The sequence below is a fragment of the Nicotiana sylvestris genome, chromosome 2 (assembly GCF_000393655.2).
Source record: "Nicotiana sylvestris chromosome 2, ASM39365v2, whole genome shotgun sequence".
Lineage (NCBI taxonomy): Eukaryota > Viridiplantae > Streptophyta > Magnoliopsida > Solanales > Solanaceae > Nicotiana > Nicotiana sylvestris.
The window spans coordinates 8,213,661-8,237,906 of record NC_091058.1 but is presented as its reverse complement, the minus strand read 5'-3'; the positions used below and the strand labels follow the sequence as shown (position 1 = coordinate 8,237,906).

At 36.3% G+C, this 24,246-nt stretch overlaps 5 protein-coding genes across 5 annotated transcripts; all 5 read right to left on the bottom strand.

The window, feature by feature from the left end:
* Window positions 1-2,398: 2,398 nt before the first annotated feature.
* Window positions 2,399-8,310, bottom strand: LOC104228654 (uncharacterized). Its single transcript, XM_009781150.2, has 8 exons — window positions 7,944-8,310; window positions 7,754-7,803; window positions 6,823-6,946; window positions 6,610-6,717; window positions 4,024-4,073; window positions 3,571-3,694; window positions 3,370-3,477; window positions 2,399-3,190 (listed from the first exon to the last, which is right to left on the bottom strand). Exons 1-8 carry the CDS (start codon window positions 8,113-8,115, stop codon window positions 2,574-2,576), a joined length of 1,353 nt encoding a protein of 450 aa, XP_009779452.1. The 5' UTR covers window positions 8,116-8,310; the 3' UTR covers window positions 2,399-2,573.
* Window positions 8,311-9,174: 864 nt separating this feature from the next.
* Window positions 9,175-11,302, bottom strand: LOC138868077 (uncharacterized). The gene is made up of 5 exons (XM_009781158.2): window positions 10,990-11,302; window positions 10,864-10,913; window positions 10,361-10,484; window positions 9,987-10,094; window positions 9,175-9,899 (listed from the first exon to the last, which is right to left on the bottom strand). Exons 1-5 carry the CDS (start codon window positions 11,159-11,161, stop codon window positions 9,283-9,285), a joined length of 1,071 nt encoding a protein of 356 aa, XP_009779460.1. The 5' UTR covers window positions 11,162-11,302; the 3' UTR covers window positions 9,175-9,282.
* A 759-nt stretch (window positions 11,303-12,061) lies between these two features.
* Window positions 12,062-14,591, bottom strand: LOC138868075 (uncharacterized). The gene is made up of 5 exons (XM_009781153.2): window positions 14,227-14,591; window positions 13,843-13,892; window positions 13,085-13,208; window positions 12,895-13,002; window positions 12,062-12,796 (listed from the first exon to the last, which is right to left on the bottom strand). Exons 1-5 carry the CDS (start codon window positions 14,447-14,449, stop codon window positions 12,168-12,170), a joined length of 1,134 nt encoding a protein of 377 aa, XP_009779455.1. The 5' UTR covers window positions 14,450-14,591; the 3' UTR covers window positions 12,062-12,167.
* Window positions 14,592-15,113: 522 nt separating this feature from the next.
* Window positions 15,114-19,794, bottom strand: LOC104228655 (uncharacterized). Its single transcript, XM_009781159.2, has 5 exons — window positions 19,565-19,794; window positions 19,300-19,349; window positions 16,092-16,215; window positions 15,885-15,992; window positions 15,114-15,802 (listed from the first exon to the last, which is right to left on the bottom strand). The coding sequence occupies exons 1-5, from the start codon at window positions 19,734-19,736 to the stop codon at window positions 15,189-15,191; spliced, it is 1,068 nt and encodes a 355-aa protein (XP_009779461.1). The 5' UTR covers window positions 19,737-19,794; the 3' UTR covers window positions 15,114-15,188.
* Window positions 19,795-20,719: 925 nt separating this feature from the next.
* Window positions 20,720-24,238, bottom strand: LOC104228653 (uncharacterized). Its single transcript, XM_009781148.2, has 7 exons — window positions 23,080-24,238; window positions 22,880-22,993; window positions 22,496-22,775; window positions 22,322-22,371; window positions 21,748-21,871; window positions 21,552-21,659; window positions 20,720-21,456 (listed from the first exon to the last, which is right to left on the bottom strand). Exons 3-7 carry the CDS (start codon window positions 22,668-22,670, stop codon window positions 20,846-20,848), a joined length of 1,068 nt encoding a protein of 355 aa, XP_009779450.1. The 5' UTR covers window positions 22,671-22,775; window positions 22,880-22,993; window positions 23,080-24,238; the 3' UTR covers window positions 20,720-20,845.
* Between the last annotated feature and the right edge of the window lie 8 nt (window positions 24,239-24,246).

The following is a 24,246-nucleotide window of genomic DNA, read 5'->3' as shown; positions in this document are numbered from 1 at the left end:
GTAGAGGATTCATGGTGTAGTTGCCGGCAAAGTCTCACGAGGGCATATAATCTCCTAGCCGTGTGGATATTTTTCCAAAGGCATAGGACCAAGGCAACACTAACCGGGCTAAATCTTACCTTACTAATCCTATTGAGGCAAAAAAAAGGCCTCACCTACTAACAAGCATGTAAAAAATAAGAACGGGAGAATACCAAATATTCAATGATCATCACAGAGTTTATAACATACTCTGTGATGATATTACAAATGATAATACTTATATAATGATAAAATAGAATGTAGTAGGAATTATAATCTTGTCCCTTCTTTTCCAAACTTGTAAAATCTTCAATTTGTAATTCTTTGTTGTTTTCCTCACCCGTGTTCAAAATGTATTCAAAAATCATCATTTCTTTTTTGAATGGTTGGACCTCGTTGATGTAGTTGGGGCAGCTGCTTTTGTTTGGCAACTCTCATTGGAGGTCGCCTAACATTTAAAAAATCACTAACTTTGTCGTCCCAACTATTTTTCCTTGTATGAGTCTTCTTACCTTTGTCGCTATGCATTGGTGATAAATCACCTTGTTTTACTGCATGTGCACGACATTCTTGCAACATTTCATCTTCCTCTCCTTCTTCGTAAATGTCCCTTCCAAAGTTTACTGTATTTGGCAAGTTTTGGGTAGTGTTTTGAGTCATCAGTACATTTGCATCGTAAATGTCACTAACCGGGCTAAATCTTACCTTACTAATCCTATTGAGGCAAAAAAAAGGCCTCACCTACTAACAAGCATGTAAAAAATAAGAACTGGAGAATACCAAACATTCAATGATCATCACAGAGTTTATAACATACTCTGTGATGATATTACAAATGATAATACTTATATAATGATAAAATAGAATGTAGTAGGAATTATAATCTTGTCCCTTCTTTTCCAAACTTGTAAAATCTTCAATTTGTAATTTTTTGTTGTTTTCCTCACCCGTGTTCAAAATGTATTCAAAAATCATCATTTCTTTTTTGAATGGTTGGACCTCGTTGATGTAGTTGGGGCAGCTGCTTTTGTTTGGCAACTCTCATTGGAGGTCGCCTAACATTTAAAAAATCACTAACTTTGTCGTCCCAACTATTTTTCCTTGTATGAGTCTTCTTACCTTTGTCGCTATACATTGGTGATAAATCACCTTGTTTTACTGCATGTGCACGACATTCTTGCAACATTTCATCTTCCTCTCCTTCTTCGTAAATGTCCCATCCAAAGTTTACTGTATTTGGCAAGTTTTGGGTAGTGTTTTGAGTCATCAGTACATTTGCATCTTGTGCCTTTGTTATGACTGTCTTGTCTTGATGTTGTTGAACCCTTTGCACATTATTTCTAACCTTGCTCGGCTGTCCAGTGCTGCAAACTTGAGATGGAGTTAACAAATTAAGAGGCTTAGAAATTACCAATGCGTCCAGAAGCTTTCTATCCTCCAAAGATATAGTTGGAGTGGTTGTAACAATTTGTTGAAGATCTTGCGCAAATTGAATTTGCTGCTCAGCTGTTGCATTCAACTGTTGCTGCTGTTGTCCAGTCTGATTTATTACTGGAAGAGTACCAGTTGTACTGCTCGACATGGTCTGCTGCTGCCCATGCGAATTAGCTGCTGTAAATTCTTGCAACCTTGTTCCATAATATTCTTGCAAACTCATTATATTTTTAAAGTTATGGGTTTATATCTATTATTTTTGCAATTTTAATGAATTTTTACTTACAATTTTTTAGTTGGACCCGTAGACAGTACACTATATCCGCCTCTGAATATTATACTTCAGCACCTATGAAATTGTCTCAGCTCTGCATTAGTAGTATATAACAGTAAAACCCATAACCAAAGAATATAAAGATATAACAAAACAGAAGGTTTTGGTTTTAAACCTTCTGTTTGAACACTCTGCTTGCTACCCAGTTTCCATTGCGACTTTGTATCAACAACTTTCTTTGGTTGTGGAAAGTGCACCCTCCACCCCCCATCCCCCACCCCCACCCCCAAAGCTAGGATTAAAAAGGTAAGCTGATTAAGTTCGTATAACATAGTTTAAAAAGGTAAGATTTTGTTTCTAAAATAATCAATGCATTTGTGTCCAGAATAAACTCGAAGATTTGTGAGTTGTACCTTTACCAATCTAATTCATTTTGGTATGTAGCAATAGCTTTTTGTTTCTAATTGTGCTATTTCACCTTCTTTAATACTCCATGTTTTAGATTGCTTCTACTAACTACATTCATTAGTTGTTATTATGTAATGTACAATGTTTAGAAGGGTAGGAACAGAATTATGTCAACAGCACATCTTTGGCTAAACATTGCCACCTATGAAAATGCAGACTATTTTTATGAAGCAATGTGATCAGAACACTCAATGGAGACTATTAACTAAAAACAAATTCTGATATATCTGAAAGCAGTTCTCTGTAAACTCAATTAAAACACAACTGTATTGAGTCCAAATGTCAGGTATATTATTTGTCAGGAAGAACATATAACCTTGACAGAAATATCAATTTATGCAGAAGATACAAAAGACACAAAAACAATATAAGTATATTATTTCTTGATAGAAAACGTGTACAACACGGAGTGAAGGTAGGTCTTTCCAGGAGTCACAATAGTTGAAGGGAAATTTGGATGATTGACAGCATCCGGGAATCCTTGAGTCTCCAAACACAAGGCTGAATGAGGTTGATATACATATCCACCTTTTCCCTTTGTATTAATGACAAAGTTTGCAGTGTAGAATTGCACACCAGGTGCAGTCGCTTTTATATCCATCACTCTTCCTGACTTCTTATCAAAAACAATCGCCACAGGTTTCATTTTCCTACTGCTGTCAAGCGCATAGTTAATGTCATATCCATTTTGGATTTTATCGATCCTGCTCCCCACCTTACGGGGTTTCAGGAAGTCATAGGGTGTGTTCTTGACGGGGGAAATTTCGCCTGTAGGAATGTGCTGTTTATCTAATGGAGTGATGTGTGATGCATAGATTTGAAGAACTTGGGACAAGACATCACCACTGTTGTGACCACCAATGTTCCAGTAAGGGTGGTGAGACAGGTTAATTGGAGTGGCTTTGTTTAGAGCTCTTGCCTTAAATACCACGCTAAGTTTGTAAGGGTCTTTTAATGCATAAGTAACAGAGACAAGAACATCACCAGGGAACCCTACATAAGAAAGCAATGGAGTTTACCCGTAATGTCATGCTTTTATCCAAAAAAATATCATGACATGTTTAAAATCACAAGTTCTAAAAGCCTTAGTTCTTAAATTTCGTATCCAGACAACTACGCCACATGAACTGAAACAACGGGTGTAATTGTCTTGTATGGATACGAAGATTTACCTTCTTCACCATCAGCACTGTAGTAGGTTAGAGTTATGTAAGGACTTGGACCATGTCGCACGTACTTGCTCACCTTCCAGACAACTTTGCTAAATCCTTTAAGACCACCTATATTTTTGAACATTTAGTTACATCAGAGACAGAGAAAGGGAATTTGGCTAAAGGGGAAGAGAAAGAAAAGGAAATGTATAGCGAGAGTACCATGTAACATGTTTACGCCTTCATTGGCAACAAGCTTATAATGGGTGCCATTCAAAGTAAATTGAGCACCACCAATCCGGTTAGCAACCCTTCCAAGTGCGGCTCCAAAATAACTTGTATCATTCTGCACCAAATTTTGTTCTTAAGTGAAAACAGACGGAGCTAATATCCTTCAGTATACTTCACAAAGATGGGAGGTTTAGGGAAGATATTATAGGCTAGGGACCCGATCTTTGTTGAAGGAACTACAATTAGATAATTGTCAAATGACTATGGAGTTTGACATTGGCACAATTCAAGGTAGGAGCAGCTCAATAAAATTAGTGACTTAAAGTTGAACCACCCTCTCTCTTTCTCTGTTCTCGTTTTTCTTAATGAGAATGTGAATTTTTAGAAAAGAGCAAGTTTGGGATAGACGCATTGAAGTACAATGACAAACAAACGTGAACTAACCTTGTATTCCTTGATGGTGTCATATCCCAGAACAACATCGCCTATTTTTCCTGGAAAGGATCAACACAAGGTAAAACTGATTTCTTCAAGGAATAGCAGAAAACAGTACTGATAAACACATCAAGAAGGTTCAAACAAAGCAGATTTAAAACAGGACTAGGTTTTCTGGAAGATGGAATTTTTTTAATTAACGATTTGATATACCCTACTGACTAATACAGATTTGCGACCCACTAAAGAGGAATGCCACTACCAGGGCTTCTCCTTTCACACGGCTCGAACCCGAGACTTACGGTTAAGAGTGGTCAAAAGATGGGATTGATTAAGGTAGACAGACATACCATGCTTATCAGGAAGAAGGACGGAAATGATTGTGGCACCATAATTAGTGATCTTAACAGAGAAATCTCCTTTCTTGATCTCATAGATTCCAATCTTGCGCCCTCTAACACTAGCAGCAGCACACAGATGAAGAATGAACAAACAGATCAACAACAGACTAATCTTTGAAGACATAGTCAACTCTAGTTGTTTTAGAGTGCCTTAGTGAAGCTTCTCCAGCCTTAAATTTATGCACTCCTAGGATTCATCTGGCATTATTGTGGGATTAGATTATTATGTGCATGTGAACAAAAAAGAAGTTGTCTGCCTAAATAATCTGCGTGTAACCGGGATAACTCCGTAGAAAATGGACAATGATGAGTCCAGACTGTCCAGTCTTGAAATTGACACAGTCAAGTTAGCCGTCTCCCATTATTTTATGTATAGTTAACGTGGCTGTTTGCATTGACTTGTGAATACAAAAATTGGCACCCTCGTTGGCGTGGTTCTTATTCTGCATTATCAAAACCTGTCCCATAATTTGTTATAAAAGATATATTAAACTCAAACCGAAGGACTACAATATGAATAACACTATGATCTATTTTGATGTTGTTGAAGGGCAATTGACATCTAAATTTACGACCTCAGAGGTATCTATAGAGTAGATTTAGTTCAAGAAATGGCGGAACAAGTGGTTGAGTTTAATACTATATCTTTTGTGCCAAATTATGGGACAAGTTTTGACTATTTCTAGAATAAGAATCACGCCAACGACGGTGCCATTTTTTGTATTCAAAAGTCAATGCAAACAGCTACTTTAGAAGTTAACGATACCTAAATAATGGAGACGGCTAACTTTGCATGAATGCATCAACAATTTGGTAGGACAGGATCAATGTCAAAAGCATATCTTTGGTAAAAACACGTATGAAACTACTTACAATTTTTACGGAGTAATTAACGAGACTAGAAATCTCAACTGAGACTATTAACTTGACATAAAGTTACGAGTTTTAACTTGGTCTTGAAAAAAAAACTTATCAATTATTTTGAATGTCAGGTGTTTTATTAGTCACGAAGAACATACAACCTTGACAGAAACATCAATTTATGCAGAAGATACAAATACCACAAGGATAATGGAAATAAAAAAAATATAAGCATTCTAGTACTTCTATTTTTTTATGGAGAACGTATACAACACAGAGTGGACGTATTTCTCTCCCGGATTTACAACTGTCGACGGGAAATTAGGGTGATTCACAGCGTCAGGGAACACTAGAGTCTCCAAAGACAATGCTGAATGAGGTTGATACACAAATCCACCTTTCCCTTTTGTATTATTAACAAAATTTGCAGTGTAGAATTGGACACCAGGTGCAGATGCTTGTACATCCATAACTCTTCCTGATTTCTTATCATACACTATTCCCACTGGTTTCATTTTTTCAGTGCTGTCAAGTACATAGTTGATGTCATATCCATTTTTGAGTTTATTGATCCTGCTCCCAACTTTACGGGGTTTCAAGAAATCATATGGCGTGTTCTTGACGGGGGCAATTTCGCCTGTGGGAATGAGCTGTTTATCTACTAGGGTGATGTGTGATCCAAAAATTTGAAGAACTTGGGACAAGACGTCGCCACTGTCGTGACCACCAATGTTCCAGTAAGGGTGGTGAGACAGGTTAATTGGAGTGGCCTTGTTCAGTGCTTTTGCCCTAAATACCACGCTAAGTTTGTAAGAATCTTTCAATGTGTAGGTAACAGAGGCAAGAACAGCACCAGGAAATCCTACATAAGAAAGCAATGCAATTTCAATGACACTTTTCTTATTAGTTCGTTCCAAAAAGAATACTTACCGCAGTTCTAATTTTGAAAGTAATTTAACTTTAAATTTCCTATTTTATCCTTAATGGCATGCTTTTATAGCCACATATATCTTACGGCATGTTTAAAACCACAAGCTCCAAATGTCCTTTCTTAAATTTCGTACTCAATCAAACTTTAAGGGCAGCCCAGTGCACTAAACTCCCGCTATGTGCGGGGTCCGGGGAAGGGTCAGACCACAAGGGTCTATTGTACGCAGTCTTACCCTGCATTTCTGCACGAGGCTGTTTCCACGTTCTGAACTCGTGACCTCCTGGTCACATGACAACAACTTTACCAGTTACGCCACGACTCTCCTTCTCGTACTCAATCAAACTACGCCACAAAAATTGATACGAAATGAGTAGTTGTCTGGTATAAAATACCAAGATTTACCTTCTTCACCATCAGCACTGTAGTAGGTTAGAGTTATGTAAGGCCACGGACCATCTTTCACGTACTTGCTTACTTTCCAGACAACTTTGCTAAATCCTTTAGGGCCACCTATATTTTTGAAGTTTTAATTGCATCAGAAACAGAAAGAATTTTGTGTAATGGAGGTAAAAGTGGATGAGAAAGCAAAGGGAAAAGGAAACGTAGTGAGAGTACCATGCAACATGTTTTTGCCTTCATTGGGGACAAGCTTATAATGGATTCCATTCAAAGTAAATTGAGCACCACCAATCCGGTTAGCAACTCTTCCAAGTGTGGCTCCAAAATAACTTGTATCATTCTGCACCAAATTAGTTTCGTAAGTGAAAATAAACGGGGCTTTTGAATTTCCTTCAACTGTACTTCACATTAATCCAATAAATGGGAGTTTAGCGGAGATATTATAGGCTAGGGACGCAGTCTTAAAACATAAAGTAGTTGTATGATGGAGGCTGGTGGTGGCGGTTTGTGGTGATAGTAGATAAAGTAATCGTAAGAGGTTTCATTCACATAAATTTTCAAATGCAACATCATCTTACTGATTTTAAGATTATGAACAAGATTTGAATAAATCAGATGTATTCAAAGCATATAAGTGATTGTAAAAGAGAAGAAAATAAATGCATTAAAAAATTGAAATTCAAATGATTCAAGTTCAAATTTCCATTAATTAAAAATTGATCGACTAGATTTCTTTCAATGTACTTCACATCAATCCAAAAGATGCGAGGTTTAGAAAAGAACTATAATTAGACTGTATCAAATGTATGGATTTTGACATGGTACAATTCAAAGAACCGGTGCCATTGACTCATAAGTCATAACCAAGTTACTTTTGGGCGGTTTATTTATTGACTCAACTCATTTTGACCCGTTGAAATGCTCAACTCGCCCATTTGACATCCATATATGAGACTGACTGACCCAGAACGACATTGTAGTAATAAAATGGACGGCGATCAAAAGAAAGGAAAGGCAAGAAGAATATATCCCTCCCTTTCTCTGTTTCTCTTTTTTCTTAATGAGAATATGAAGTAAATTTTTATCAGAAAAGAGCAAATTGGAATAAACTTATTCAAATACGATGAACAAATTAAAGTGAACTAACCTTGTATTCCTCGATAGTGTCATATCCAAGAACAACATCACCTATTTTTCCTGGAAATTAGCAACACAAGATAAGACTAATGTCTTCAAGGAATAGCAGAAAACAGTACACATAGTAACAAAAACAGAAGTTAAAATCGGAATACATTTTCCAAAAAATTGGGATTTGATTAGGCAAAAGACAGACATACCATGCTTATCAGGAAGAAGAACAGAGATGATTGAGGCACCATAATTGGTGATCTTAACAGAGAAATCTCCTTTCTTGATCTCATAGATCCCTATCTTGTGCCCTCTAACACTAGCGGCAACCAACAGATGAAAAATGATCAAACAGACCAACAAATTAATCTTTAAAGACATAGTCAACTCTAGTGTATTTTAGACTTTGGAGTGTCTTGATGACAATTCTTCAGCCTTGAATTTATATACTCCTCCACTCATCTGGTATTATTTGTGGGATTAGATTATTACCTGCATGTGAACAAAAGAAAACTTGTCTGCCTATTAATCTGCGTGGAAATTGGGTAGCTCCGTAGAAAATGGATAATGATGAGCGTGAAGTCTTAAAATTGACAGTCAAGTTAGCCGTCTCCCATTATTTTATGTAACTAATTGCAGTAGTAGTTTGTGTTGACTTGTAAATCCAAACAAAATGGCACCCACGTTGGCGTAATTCTTGGGGTATTATCACTTAGCCCGCTCCAAAAACTATTTATATTTGGTAGCCGAAAAAGTGTATAAAATTTATATTGTTTTTGTGTATAATATACAAAATATATATATATATATATAAATTTTATATATTTTTTCGGCTATTATTTTCCAGCGGCGATACAGTGTCTTACATTCTTATTGTGGAAATAATCTAAACTTGGCCCACTATTTGGCTTAAAAGATGGAGAAGCATAATAATCTCAATCACATGTTTCGCCATTTCTTGGATTCTTTTGCTTTTTAAATATCTTAAATTTAGCTTTCAATGTTGGCCCTTCAACCTCATTACAATAAATTATGTGTGTGTTCCATTTTTATGTCCTAGAATTGCGTATAGCGTTTTCCGGTTCATAGGGTCTTACAGCATAAGCATCTATGCCACTTATTTGCTACACCAAACTAAGGAATTTAACCTAAGTCGTTAAAATTAAAGTAAGAATGCATATTACTCAATCATATCAAAGTGATAAATATGTGTATAAAAATCACAATTTCTGCATTTGGTTTGTTATCAACAATGTGTGCATGTAAGTTTTTACCATTAACACTCTACTTGTTATCATGTTTCTTTTGCAGCTTTGGGTCAACAATTTTGTTTGGTTGGGGTCCTCTGGAAGTGGTTCCCAAAAGTGTGGTATCCAAAACAGTTGTTTGAAAACTATCCAAATACTTAAACGAAGCAAAATTATATTATATCATGAATATCAGAGTTTTATTTGTCACAGAGAACATATAACCATGATACAAAAATCAATTTAAGTAGAATATTTTAAGAAGGATACAAGAGACAGAAGCCAAGCATTCTAGGTAGTACTATTTCTTGATGGAGAACGTATACAGCACAGAGTGGGTGTAAGTCTTTCCCGGATTCACAATTGTCGACGGGAAATTTGGGTGGTTCACAGCGTCCGGATATCCTTGAGTCTCCAAAGACAGTGATGAATGAGGCTGATACACATATCCACCTTTCCCTTTTACATCAATGACCCAATTTGCAGTGTAGAAATGCACACAAGGTGCAGTCGCTTTTATATCCATCACTCTTCCTGATTTCTTATCATAAACTATTGCTACTGGTTTCATTTTTTCATTGCTGTCAAGTACATAGTTTCTGTCATATCCTCTATCGATTTTGTCGATCCTACTCCCCACCTTACGGGGTTTTAGAAAGTCGTATGGTGTGTTCTTGACAGGGGCGATCTCGCCTGTGGGAATGAGCTGTTCGTCAACTGGGGTGATGTTTGATGCAAAGATTTGAACAACCTGGGACAAGACGTCGCCACTGTTGTGACCACCAATGTTCCAGTAAGGGTGGTGAGACAGGTTAATTGGAGTGGCCTTGTTCAGCGCTTTTGCCCTAAATACCACGCTAAGTTTGTAAGGATCTTTTAATGCAAAAGTAACAGAGGCAAGAACATCTCCAGGAAATCCTACATAACATAGCGATGAGGTTTATTCAATTCATAATGTCCGCCAAAACAAAATTAATTGTCTTGTATGGAATATCAAGATTTTACCTTCTTCACCATCAGCACTATGGTATGTTAGAGTTATGCAAGGGCACGGACCATCTTGCACGTATTTGCTCACCTTCCAGACAACGTAGCTAAATCCTTTAGGGCCACCTTTTATTTGAGGTTTAATCATATCAGAGACACAGAAAGGAACAACAACAAGCACAGTGAAATCCCATAAGTGGGGTCTGGGGAGGGTGAGGTGTATGCAGACCTTACCCCTTACCTAAGGAAGATGGAGAGGCTATTTCCGAAAGACCCTCAGCTCAAAAGAAGTGAAAATGAAGCAGTAAACAGACAATAGAGAGAGAGAGAGGAAATTTGGGTAAATGAAGGTGAAAGTGGAAGAGAAAGCAAAGGAAATGTAATGAGCATACCATGAATCGTGTTATTTCCTTCATTTGGGATAAGCTTATAAAGGGTTCCATTCAAAGTAAATTGAGCACCACCAATCCGGTTAACAACCCTTCCAAGTAGAGCTCCAAAATAACGTGTATCGTTCTGCACAAAATCACAAAGAATTTCGAAACTTGACATATTATTCTAACGAATTGTAATTGTGGGAAAATCTTGAGCATCTAAACCAGAAACTGTAAAAGAATAGTTTGGAGCAGCATAAGACCTTTATAAACCATTTTTAATGCCCTTATAAACTTAAAATGGCACATGACTAAGTTCAAGATCCTCTCTCATGTAGACTTTAACTAATAGTAGAACTGAAAGCGTGAAGACTTGTTAAGACGAGTTATCAAAAGCTGGTTTTTGGTATCATCTGAAATAATTGAACTTTCATCTTTTTCTTAATGAGAAAATGAACCAAAAGCTATTACTAACAAACTCGAATAGATGCATCTAAACACAATACAGAAAGTGAACTAACCTTGTATTCCTCGATGGCGTCATATCCACTAACAACGTCACCTATTTTTCCTGGAAAAGGATCAAAGACAAAATAAGACTGATGTGTTCAAGGAGTAGCAGAAAACAACACACTTTATACACATACCATGCTTATCCGGAAGAAGAACAGAGATTATTCTGGCACCATAATTAGTGATCTTAACAGAGAAATCTCCTTTCTTTATCTCATATATCCCTATCTTTCGCCCTCTAACACTGGTGGCAGCCCACAGATGAAGAATGAAGAAACAGATTAACACACTAACCTTGGAAGACATAGTCAACTCCTGTGTTTTTGAGCCTTCAGAGAGTGCTTCTTAATGACAGATTCTTAAGCTTTGAATTTATGTACTCTTCCAACTCATCTGGCGTTATTGTGGGATTAGATTATTTTCTGCATGTGAACAAAAGAGAACTTGTCTCCCAAATAATCTGCGTGGAGTGGAAATGGGATAACCTTATTTAAAAAAATCGACAATGGTGACTGGTGAGTGTGTCGTATTGAAATTGAAAGAATCAGGTTAGCCTTTGCCATTATTTTATGTATTGTTATATGAAGCAGTAGCTGTTTGTGTTGAACTGTAAATAAAATAATGGAAACCACATTTGCATGATTCATATTCTGGAAATAATAACAACTTGAGATTTTATTTGGCTTAAAAGATATATTATTAAACTAGTCAATCACATGATTAGCCATTTCTTGAATTCAACTTTTTAAATGCCCCAAAATTTAGCTTCCAGTTTTGGCCCTTCAATAACATGATCAGATGATGTACCTTTAAGAACCTAATTCGTTTCAGGATGTAGTACTAAATAGTTTTTTGTTTCTAATTCTGCTACTATCATTCTTCTTTGATATGTTTTGGATTGATTTTAGTGATCACATTCATTAATTGTTGTTGTGCATTGTATAATGTTTAGAAGGGTTGAACAAAATTGATGCCAACAGCATATCTATGGTAAAACATTCTACCTATGAAACTCAAACCATTATTATGGAGCAATGTGATCAGAATAGTAAATGGAGACTATTAACTAAAAACAAGTTTTGATTTGTTCCAGAAAGGGTAAAAAACAACAAAACTATCCACACCAAAACCAGTGAATCCGCGTCTAAACACTCACTAAACATGTCTAAAACTGTTCTTTGAAAACTCCATCAAAACAGAACTGTATTGAGTCTAATGTCAGGTGTTTTATTTGTTATAAATAGCATATAACCTTGACAGAAATATCAATCTATGCAGAAGATACAAAGGACACAAGCGATGGTGGAAAAAATTAATAAGAATTCCAGTATTTCATGATTGAGAACGTGTACAGCATTTTGTGAGTGTAGGCCTTTCCTGGACTCACAATTGTTGAAGGGAAATTAGGGTGATTCACAGCATCGGGGAACCCTTGAGTCTCGAAGCACAATGCTGCATGAGGCTGATACACATATCCACCTTTCCCCTTCTGAATAAGGGAGTTTGCAGTGTAGAATTGCACACCAGGTGCAGACGCTTGTAAATCCATCACTCTTCCTGACTTTTTGTCATGAACTATTGCCACGGGCTTCATTTCTGCACTGCTGTCGAGTGCATAGTTGATGTCATATCCACTTTGCAGTTCGTTGATCTGGCTCCCTACTTCACGGGGTTTAAGGAAATCATAGGGTGTGTTCTTGACAGGAGAAATTTCACCTGTAGGAATGAGATGTTCGTCTACTGGAGTGATGTGTGATGCAAAGATTTGAACAACGTTGGACAAGATATCTCCACTGTTGTGTCCACCAATGTTCCAATAAGTGTGTTGAGCCAAGTTAACTGGAGTGGCCATGTTTAGTGCTTTTGCCTTCATTACCACACTAAGCTTGTAAGGATCTTCCAATGCATAGGTAACAGAGGCAAGAACATCACCAGGAAATCCTACGAACGAAAATAATGGATTTTACTCAACTCATACTGTATCTTCCAAAGGAAATTAATAACTGTAATTATCTTGTGGAATAACTAAACAGATTCACCTTCTTCACCATCAGCACTGTGGTAGGTTAAAGTAATGTGGGGATAGGGACCATCTTGCTCATACTTGCTAACATTCCAAACAACACGGCTGAATCCTTCAGGGCCACCTATATTTTTGAAGTTCTTACATATAAGAGGAAGGAAAATTTGAAGAAAAACCAAAACCAAAAGAAAATGTAGTGAGGATACCGTGCAGCGTGTTGGCGCCATCATTGGCAATAAGCTTATAAAGCGTTCCATTCAATGTAAATTGAGCACCACCAATCCGGTTAGCAACCCTTCCAAGTAGGGCTCCGAAAGAAGTTGTATCATTCTGCAGAAAAATACTTTCATATTTGTTTATGCGTATGACGATTTCAATATACAAACAACTCATTCCATAGAAAGATTGAAGCTAAAATGGGGCATTACTATGTTCAAAACTCTTACTCACATGGACTTTAATAGACTTAAAGGCACAGAAACGTGTTAAAACAACTTGTCAAAAGTTGATCTGATACCAAAGTGAAATAATCTAACAATCAAATCTAATTCCTTAATGCAATATAGGTCGTAGCTGAAAAACCTTCATAAATCACTTTCTTTTACGTATCCAAAATGAAAGATTATTTAATTAAATCGGGTATAAGGTTGGTGTTTTCCGTTTCCTTCGATGTACTTGACATCAGTCCATAATTTGGAAAGATTTAAGTTAGACATTATAGGCTAGAGATACGGTCTTTGTAGGAAAGAGCTACAATTAGACAGTGACAAAGAAAAAAGCTGTTAATATGATTTCACAATTGGCTATGAATTTTCACATGGCACAATTTCTATGGACTCACAGAGAACCACAGTGACATGCAATAAAGTAGAAGGCAAATCAAAGAAAGGAAAGTCAGGAGGTATATCACTCTATTTTTCTTATTGTCTTTTCCTTAATGAGAAAATGAACAAAGTGAACTAACCTCGTATTCTTCGACGGTGTCATATCCCAGAGCAACATCATCTATTCTTCCTGGAAAGGATCAAGAGACAGTAAGACTGATTTCTTAAAAGGAACAGCAGAAAACAGACCAAATATACACATCAAGAAGGTTGAAACAAGATCACATTATCAAATAGGAACATGTTTTCCAAAAGGTAAGATTGATTCAGCCAGCAGATGTGGCCTATACGCACAATTGGTCAACATTTTTGACACAGAACATAAATATATATATATATATATATATATATATATATATATATATATATATATATAGTTTAGTGCTAAGAACCACACAAATTGAACCCAATAAATTTAAATTCTGGATCCACCTCTAGATTGATAATGTAGAAGACAGACATACCGTGCTTATCAGGAAGGAGAACAGAGATGATTCTGGCACCATAATTAGTGATCTTAACAGAGAAATCTCCTTTCTTAATCTCATATATCCCTATCTTGCGCCCTCTAACACTGGCAGCAGCCGACAGATGAAGAATGAAAAAACAGATCAACAACGGACTAATCTTTGAAGACATAGTCAACTCCTGTGGTTTTGACACAGCGAGCCTCTTCAGTCTTGACATATGCAGCACTCCAATTTTGGGATGAGTTTAACTTATTATCTGCATGTGTTCAAGACAGAAGTTGTCTGCCAAATAATGTGCTTGAAAATGGGATAACTCCATTGAAAATCAACAATGATGAGTGGACAGACAGAGTCAAGGTAGCGGTCCCCATTACTTTATGCATATTTAACAGTACCTACGTTTCTGTTGACATGTAATTACAAAAAATAGCACCCACGTTGCCGTCATTCTCATTCTTTTTTTCTTTTTTTTTTCTTTCTCTTGAAGATTAGTCAGTTGTACCTTTATGAACCTAATTTATTTTTGAATATAGCAAAAGCTTTCTGTTTCTAACTGTGCTAGAAAAGAAGGACAGTATCAACGCCAAAAGCATATCTTTGGTAAACTCCACTTATGAAAACTCAAGGGAAACAATTAACTTGAGACGATACAGATACAAATTGAGCCGACGGTCTATCGGAAATAGTCTCTCTACCTCTCCACTTATAAAAATTCTGATTTGCTCTAAAAAAAGAAAGAAATTTGTCACTCCAAAAACAGTGAGTCCACATGCAAACACTTACCAAACATATTTTTAAAACAGTTCTTTGGAAATTTCCGTCCCAGCACAACGGTATTGAGTTTAAATGTCAGGTGTTCTATTTTTCACAAAGCACATATATGATATAACCTTGAGAGATATATAAATTTATGCAAAAGATACAAAAGACACAAAATTAATATAAGCATTCTAGTACTATTTCGTGATTGAGAACGTATACAGCATCTTGTGAATGTAGCTCTTTCCCGGAGTTACAATTGTCGATGGGAAATTTGGATGATTGACAGCGTCCGGGAATCCTTGAGTCTCCAAACACAAAGCTGCATGAGGCTGATACACATATCCACCTTTCCCCTTCTTAATGAGAGAGTTTGCAGTGTAGAATTGAACACCAGGCGCAGACGCTTGTAAATCCATCACTCTTCCTGACTTCTTATCATAAACTATTGCCACAGGTTTCATATTCTCACTGCTGTCAAGTGCATAGTTGATGTCATATCCATTTTGGAGTTTATTGATCTGGCTTCCAACTTTACGGGGCTTCAGGAAATCATAGGGCGTATTCTTGACAGGGGCGAGTGCGCCTGTTGGAATGAGATGTTGATCTACTAGGGTGATCTGTGATGCAAAAATTTGAATAACATTGGACAAGATATTGCCACTGGTGTGTCCGCCAATGTTCCAATAAGTGTGTTGAGCCAAGTTAACTGGAGTGGCCTTGTTTAGTGCTTTTCCCTTCATTACCACACTAAGCTTGTACGGATCTTTCAATGCATAGGTAACAGAGACAAGAAGATCACCAGGAAATCCTACAAACGAAAATAATGTATCTTTAAATGGAAATTAATTACCGTATTGTATTGTGGACTATAACCAAGGAGATATATTCACCTTGTTCACCATCAGCACTGTGGTAAGTTAAAGTAATGTGAGGATGCGGACCATCTTTCTCGTACTTGCTCACCTTCCAAATTACATGACTAAATCCTTTAGGGCCACCTATATTTTTGAAGTTTTTACATATGTAAGAGGAAGGGAACTTGGTTTATATGGAGGTGAAATTGGATCATAGGTAAAATAGAGATCTACTGAGAGTACCATGAATGGTGTTATTGCCATCATTGGCGATAAGCTTATAAAGGGTTCCATTCAAAGTAAATTGAGCACCACCAATCCGATTTGCAACTCTTCCAACTATTGCTCCAAAAGAACTTGTATCATTCTGCACAAAATTACTTTTGTTTACGCATATAAAATGAGTCATTCCATAGAAAGCTTGAAATATTATTCAAATGAAATGAAATTGTAAAAAGATCTTGGGCGTCCAACTGATAAAGCTGTGACATCAGTTCGGAGTAACCCAAGACTTTTATAAACCATAGTTAAAAGGCAAACTTGTCCAAACAAACAGGTTTGACTAAACGGGTATTCTTTTATCCTTTTTGTTCATATGAAATTAGTGCCTCCCTGTTTGACTAAACCCAGTCATAAGTTGAGCAGTGTAGTACACTCGCTCCACATCATCTTCCACGTCAGAAAATCATTAAAATTTAACAAATTAAATTCCCTTGGCCTAATCTACTTTCTTCCTCACCCTACCCTACCTGTTTCTTCCTCCTCTCCAAAATAATCCACCATTTTTACTCTTCCTCATACCCATATTGAAGTTGGCTTTTTGTTTTGAGTCTAACTATGTTTCTTGACTAAGAGTCCGTTTGGATTGACTTGTTTTAAGTGCTTTTAAGCCATTTTATAGTGGTTGGATAGCATAAAAAAAGTGCTTTTAAGCACTTGTTTTTAAGCTAAAATGACAAAAACAAGCCAAAAGCCAAAAGTTAGAATTCCTAACTTATGGCTTAAAAGCTATTTTGGCTTAAAAGCTCATCCAAACGGGCTCTAAAACGAAACACTATTCCTTCAATGGTAAAACAAAAAAATAACAGAGGAAAGAAGAAATTGCAGTCAAAGAGATTGTAGGAGAAATAAAACACTGAAGAATGTTATTGCTTTCACTGGAACTCTGATTTACAGCAGTATATGCAAAGCATATAAATAAGACTGAACCACTAACGTTCAACTCCTAAAAAGATTCTAACAACTAGCAATGAATCTTATCCAAACTAACAACTAAGCTGATACTATTCCTATAAAATAGGAACTGAATTATTTGACTCAGTAAACATAAGTAAAACAGTAAATAAAACATGTAAGATGCACTAATTTTTAACAAATGGTGGCTGGTTGATCTTCAATTCTTCATCAAAATAAACTCTTATCATCAAGCATTAGAGGGACTTGAATCGGTTGATTCATACTTCGGTGGTGTTAATGGTGAATATAAGAGGATGAAATGAGCTTTCAGAAGTGAAAAATGGTGGAAGAAAATTTGGAAGTGGGTTTGTAAGGTGGTCGAGGAAGTGGGGGTTCCGGAGATGGCCATGGCAGCGGTGGAAGTAGTTGGGTGTTGCTGGATTTTGTTTGGTGCAATTTATGGAGTCTGTAACTGAAATTTGGGTGAAGGATTTGAACGGTTTCGAGTTGGATTAGAGCTTCAATAGTCTATTGCACTATCTGTCAAGAAAAAAAGGACTAGGGGTGAGGAATAAGGAGAAAGAAACTTTTTTTCTTCCTTCGACGACACGTCGTGAGTTCGAGTCTCTCAAGAGCAAGATGAGAAGTTATCGGATGGATGGATACCGGGGGTCTATTTGTAAACAGTCTCTTTAACCCAGAGTAGGGGTAAGGTCTGCGTACACAATATCCTCTCCAGACTCCACTGACATTATACTGGGTTGTTGTTGTTGTTGTAAACTTTTTATTTTTTTATTTTCTGTTATGTAGGCGCTTTTAATTTGGTTTTTTTGCCACATCAGCTGTTAAGGAGGAAAATAATTCATTTCAGAATGTGTTTAAGGGTAAAAGAACACCCGTTTAGTTTGAGTGTTCAAACCTGTTTTTTGGATAAATTTAATGTCGTCTTTATGTATTTTGCCTAATTAAAAACTCTGTTTCGCATGAACTTCAGCACTATAGAGTAAATGCACAAAAACATGTTAAAACGAGCTTGTCAAAAGTTGATTTGATACCAATTAATGTGAAATTATCTAACTATCAAATCTAATATATATGGTTCATATTCGAAAACCTTCACAAATCTCTTTCATTTATGCATCCAAAATGTGCCATTATTTAGTTGTTACACACAAAATGGAACAAATAAGGCAATATGGTTGATTTTAGGTAAGGAGAATCCTAGAAGGCTCAAATGATGAAAGAGGCATAAAGAATGCACGCGACAGAAGAGCATTGATACCACTTTTGTTAATGATGGTCCACCCCCGTTAGCTTTTTGGTATTGGTTCATCTGCACCCGTATTTTTAACGCAGTACATAAATTTATGTGTAAATGTCCATTAAATTTCAATATATATTAGAGACATCATAATTTTAAAAAAATATAATAATTCAATTCCATGAACCTTAAATATTGAACTTAAATCCTGAATCTCCTTGTTAGAGGCTTCAAAAAAGTGAGTGGCAAACAGCTTGGATAAGCATATATTTCAGTGTGCACTGTGCAGTAAACTGAAACAACTTGGTGGCAGAGGGGCGTAGTCACCTTGCTTGAACACCGCTTCTTCGAATTTTTTTCTTAATATGTATATATAAATAATAAATAAAATTAAAATATTGGGTATAAATGTAAAAATGATACCGCTTGTCATTATAGTAATTTATTCACTTTTGAAAATATTGACATCGCTTACAAAAATTACCGTATACGCCACTGGGCAGAATCTGTACTATATTTGTTGAAGTCATTTCAATGAAAATTTCATTAAAATTAGGGTCAAGTTTTGATGTCAGAAAAGAAGCCAGAGGAATATTTAAAATCTAAATTTGATGTGTTTAAAGTATGGAGAGAATATTTTGCCAGTCTAAATTTCCTTGAATATACTTCACATCAGTCCAAAAGATGGGTAATTTAGGTTAGATATTATAGACTAGAGATGGGGTCTTCTGTTAGGAAAAAGCTACAATTAGCGAATTAAACAGTGGCAATTGTCAAATAAAAAGTTGTTAACCCCATTTGGTTCATAAGTGGTTACGAACTTTTACATGGCACAATTGCTATTGACTCATGAGACGCAGAAAGCACAACCACAGTGACTTGCTGCAATAAAATAGAAGGAAAATCAAAGGAAGGAATCTATCTCTCCTCTTTCTCTTTAGAAAACGAACTAAAAAGTTTTTAGCAAAGAGCAAATTCAAGTAGATTTATTGAAACAGAACAAAGTGAACTAACCTCGTACTCCTTGATGGTATCATATCCAAGAACAACATCACCTATTTTTCCTGGAAAGTATCAAAACAAGATAAGACTGATTTTTTCAAGGAACACAAGAAAACAGGAGACATATACACATCAAGAATGTTGAAACAAAGATCATATTAGTTATTAGATTTGAACCCACAATTTCAAATAAAAAACAAGTCCATAAAAATAGGCTATATCAAATTTGAATCTTAAATCCGCCTCTGGATATTATTTATGTAAAAGACAAACATACCATGCTTATCAGGAAGAAGAACAGAGATGACTCTGGCACCAAAATTAGTGACCTTAACAGTGAAATCTCCTTTCTTGATCTCATAAATCCCTATCTTGTGCCCTCTAACACTAGCGGCAGCACACAGATGAAGAATGAACAAACAGATAAACAGATTAACCTTTGAGGACATAGTCAACTCCAGTGGTTTAATTGGAGACTTAAGTGAGAGTGTCTTTGAATTTACGTTATCCTCTGGCCTTATTAATAGAAAACCTTATAAACTGCATGTGCACAAAAGTGGACTTGACAGCTGCGTGGAAATCGATAATGATTGTGTGTGCAGTCTTGCACTTAGACAGAGAGTCAAATCAAACACATGATTGGTTTTTTGGCACTGGCTCTTGTCTATATTTTTATTAATGTGGTGCTTATGTATTCCTAAGCCGAGGGTCTATTGGAAACAACATTTCTATCGTCACAAGATAGGGGTAAGGTCTGTGTACACACTACCCTCCCAAACCCCACGGTGTGGGATAATACTGGATATGTTATTATTGTTATAGTATTGTTATATTATTGTTATTATTGTTATAGTATAACCGACTGTAAGTGAAATTAATTACCAACTACAAGATGAAAAAATTTTACTTTGTTAGAGTATATATAGGTTAAATTGTTTTTTAAATACCCCGAGGTAGTATGTTTAGCTCTCAATTTGTCCCTCTAACCACACTTTTAAAAAAATCATGTGTATTTCATATTCTAGTCCTTCTAGTCATGGGCGAAGCTATGTTGGGTTAAGGAGGGTCAATTGACCACCTTCGTCGAAAAATTACATTGAATATATAAGTAAAATATTAGTAAGTTTTAGAGGTATATAACATATATTGAACAACCTTTGTCAGAGAAAATTTTTCTCTTCTTTCAAGTTTGATCACTCTTCGGGAAATTTCTGGCTTCGCCACTGCTTTTAGTGGAGTTCAATGTTCATTCAAGGTATAAACTATCCAAATCCGTTGCAATCTCATAAACATTTTACATGAAGAAATTAAGTATTGTCAAACCGTTCATTTCTTTTAGGGGGTCAAATGACTACATTAATTTAAATTAGGGACCAACAAGTGATCAGCATTGCATGATCCGCTTAGCAAAGACAGATAAGAGTTACATTAATTAAAATTAGGGACCAATAAGTGTTTATTTTTCTCAAAGAACATATAACCCTGACAGAAATATCAATTTATGCAGAAGATGCAAAAGACATCAGCAATGGTGGAAAAGATTAATGTTATAAGCGTTCTAGTATTTCACGAAAGTATACAGCATCTTGTGAACGTATGTCTTTCTCGGAGTCACAATTGTCGATGGGAAATTTGGATGATTGACAGCATCCGGAAATCCTTGAGTCTCCAAACACAAAGCTGCATGAGGCTGATATACATATCCACCTTTCCCCTTCTTAATGAGAGAGTTTGCAGTGAAGAATTGTACACCAGGTGCAGATGCTTGTACAAGCATCACTCTTCCTGACTTCTTATCATATACTATTGCCACGGGCTTCATTTTCTTACTGCTGTCAAGTACATAGTTGATGTCATATCCATTTTGGTGTTTGTTAATCCTGCTCCCAACTTTACGTGGTTTGAGGAAGTCGTATGGCGTGTTCTTGACAGAGGTGATTTCGCCTGTAGGAATGAGATGTTCGTCTACTGGTGTGATGTGTGATGCAAAGATTTGAATAACGTTGGACAAGATATCGCCACTGTTGTGTCCACCAATGTTCCAATAAGTGTGTTGAGCCAAGTTAACAGGGGTGGCCTTGTTCCGATCTTTTGCCTTCATTACCACACTAAGCTTGTAAGGATCTTTCAATGCATAAGTAACAGAAACACGAAGATCGCCAGGAAATCCTACAAAAGAAAGCAATGGATTTGGTTATTTATAGGATTCTTCAACATTGAAAGTTATATTTGCAGTGTGGTATCAGTACTAAACCAAGACTCGCCTTCTTCACCATCAGCACTACGGAAGGTTAAAGTTATGTGAGGATGTGAACCATGTCGTTCATGTTTGCTCACCTTCCAGACAACATGGCTAAATCCTTTAGGGCCGCCTGTATATATCAAATTTTGCATCAGGAAAAGAGAGCAAATTTGTGTAAATGGAAGTAAAAGTTGAAGAGAAAGCAAGTAAAGGGGTACCATGCAATGTGTTATTGCCATTATTAGCGATGAGCTTATAAAGGGTTCCATTCAAAGTAAATTGAGCACCACCAATCCGGTTAGCAACTCTTCCAACTATTGCTCCAAAATAATTTGTATCATTCTGCACAAAGGTACTTTCTATTTGTTTATGAATATGAAGATTTGAAAAATATCAGGAGGCTAATTCCATATTCTCATTCTTGGAAAAAATTTCAAAACTGAACACATTTTATGCCCTTATTAACTTAGAATGTGACATTATTAAGTTCACAATCCTCCATCATGTGTAACCCGACTCGAGAATTCACATGTGAAACTTGTTAAAATGAGCTTTTGAAATGTTGGTTTTGGTATCCTTTGAGATAGTCCATCAGACCTAAATATTGAGTGTGCAAATAAAGTCTCACATTAAAAGCTGATAAGAAAAACTACATATAACGTGTAATGATACTCTTAATGATGCGAGGCATTTTGGAGAAAATCGTGCTTGTTTGGCCGAAAACGGACAATATCAAATCATGTTAAGAGCAAATTCAAATAGATCCATTCAAATGAAACAAAGTGAACTAACCTTGTATTCCTTGATGGTGTCATATCCAAGAACAACATCATCTATTTTTCCTGGAAGGGAGCAAGACAAGATAGGACTGATTTCTCAGAGGAATAGCAGAAAACAAGAACAGATGTTAAAATAGGAACATATTTTCCAAAATATGGGATTGATTAAGGTAAAAGGCAGACGTACCATTCTTATCAGGAACAAGAACAGAGATGATTCTAGCACCATAATTAGTGACTTTAACAGAGAAATCTCCTTTCTTGATCTCATATATCCCTATCTTGCGCCCAGTAACACTACCAACAGCCCACAGATGAAGAATGAACAAACATATCAACAAACTACTAACCTTTGAAGACATAATCAACTCCAGTGTTTTTGAGACTTAGATAGAGTGCCTTATTGATAGCTTGAATATATGCACTCTTCTAATATCCTATGGCCTTATTGTGGAAAAGATTTTTAACTGCATTTGCACAAAATAGAACTCGTCAACCATTAATCTGTGTGGAAATTGGATAAATCCGTAGAAAATCGACAATGATGAGTATTAGTACTAGTTATTATTACATGCAGAAGTAGCCGTTTGTGTTGACTTGTAAACAGAATACCTTCAACTTCAAGATATACAGAACCTCATGGTCGATATGAAGATTTGGATTGCATTACGTAATCTTTCTTGAGCTATGGAAAAAAATTTAGATAATTAATTTAGAAATACTTGAGCAAAAAGAGATTCAAATAGAACACAAGTGAATACTGAAAATAACCTAAATTTTTAAACGACTGTGTCTTCTTAGCACTTTGCCTTCCTTACTGTGTTTTCTCTTGAATTTTTTTGAACAGTTAAAGAAAATTATTGAAGGAGAAGCAGGATTTAGCTATTTAAGGAGGGAAGTCGTTTCTGAATTTAAGTGTTGTCAGGTTATTATTTAAGGAGAAGCAGTTTCTGATTTTGAATGGCAATTACTTCCTTACCATTAATTGCATTTCTGATAGTTTTATTTTGACTGTTCATTCTCACATAAAAACTGGCTGGCTAGTGCACAATTTCAATCCTTATTGTCGTTACTACTTTTGGCCAACTTCAATGCATATCCATATTAATGAGCTTCATTTTAGCCATATTAACCACCAATTACTTATTAGCAGATTGATAAGTCATGGCAGACTTGTGTTTAAACATGAACAGAATAATGAGAAAAGAACAATAATGTTGTTGGTAAATATGAGTGGAGTCACCATCTATGACCAATTGTGCGAGTAATTGGCACATTTGACAAGATGAGTCACCATCTATGACCATTTGTGCGAGTAATTGGCACATTTGACAGGAATGGATCTACAACACCCCACAGGAATGGATCTGTAATACCCCAAACTTTAGACAAAGACCTATATCGACAACGACAACGGCAAAATACAAGAGATATGCTGGGTATATAAGTTAACAAGCCTTAGATCCTAGTGACGTGTTTTAAACCCGTGAAGACCAAGGCCCAAAGCAGACAATATCACTAGCGGACTGGACTGTTACAGATGGTATCAGAGCAACTCTTGTGTCAACTTTGCCGATAGTGGATCAGAGTCCAACTGAGTTTAAGCAAATCCCCGAGTCCATAAGGGATGTATGTAACACCCCATACCCGCATCGGCAAAATACAAGAGATACTGGGTATATAAGTTAACAAGTCTTAGACTCTAGTAACGCATTTTAAACTCGTGAGGGCCTAAGACCAGAGCGGATAGTATCACTAGCGGGCTGCATTGTTCTACCTTTTAAGTCGTGGAATCTTGGTTTTGCTCTGTATAAGATTGGAATATTTTCCGAGGCAGTATCATACATTGATATGAATAGAAATTGGAGTGTTTATACCCTCTTCTGTGTAGGTTATAACTTATGCAGAGGTAATACTTGTGTCCCATAAGAATCACAT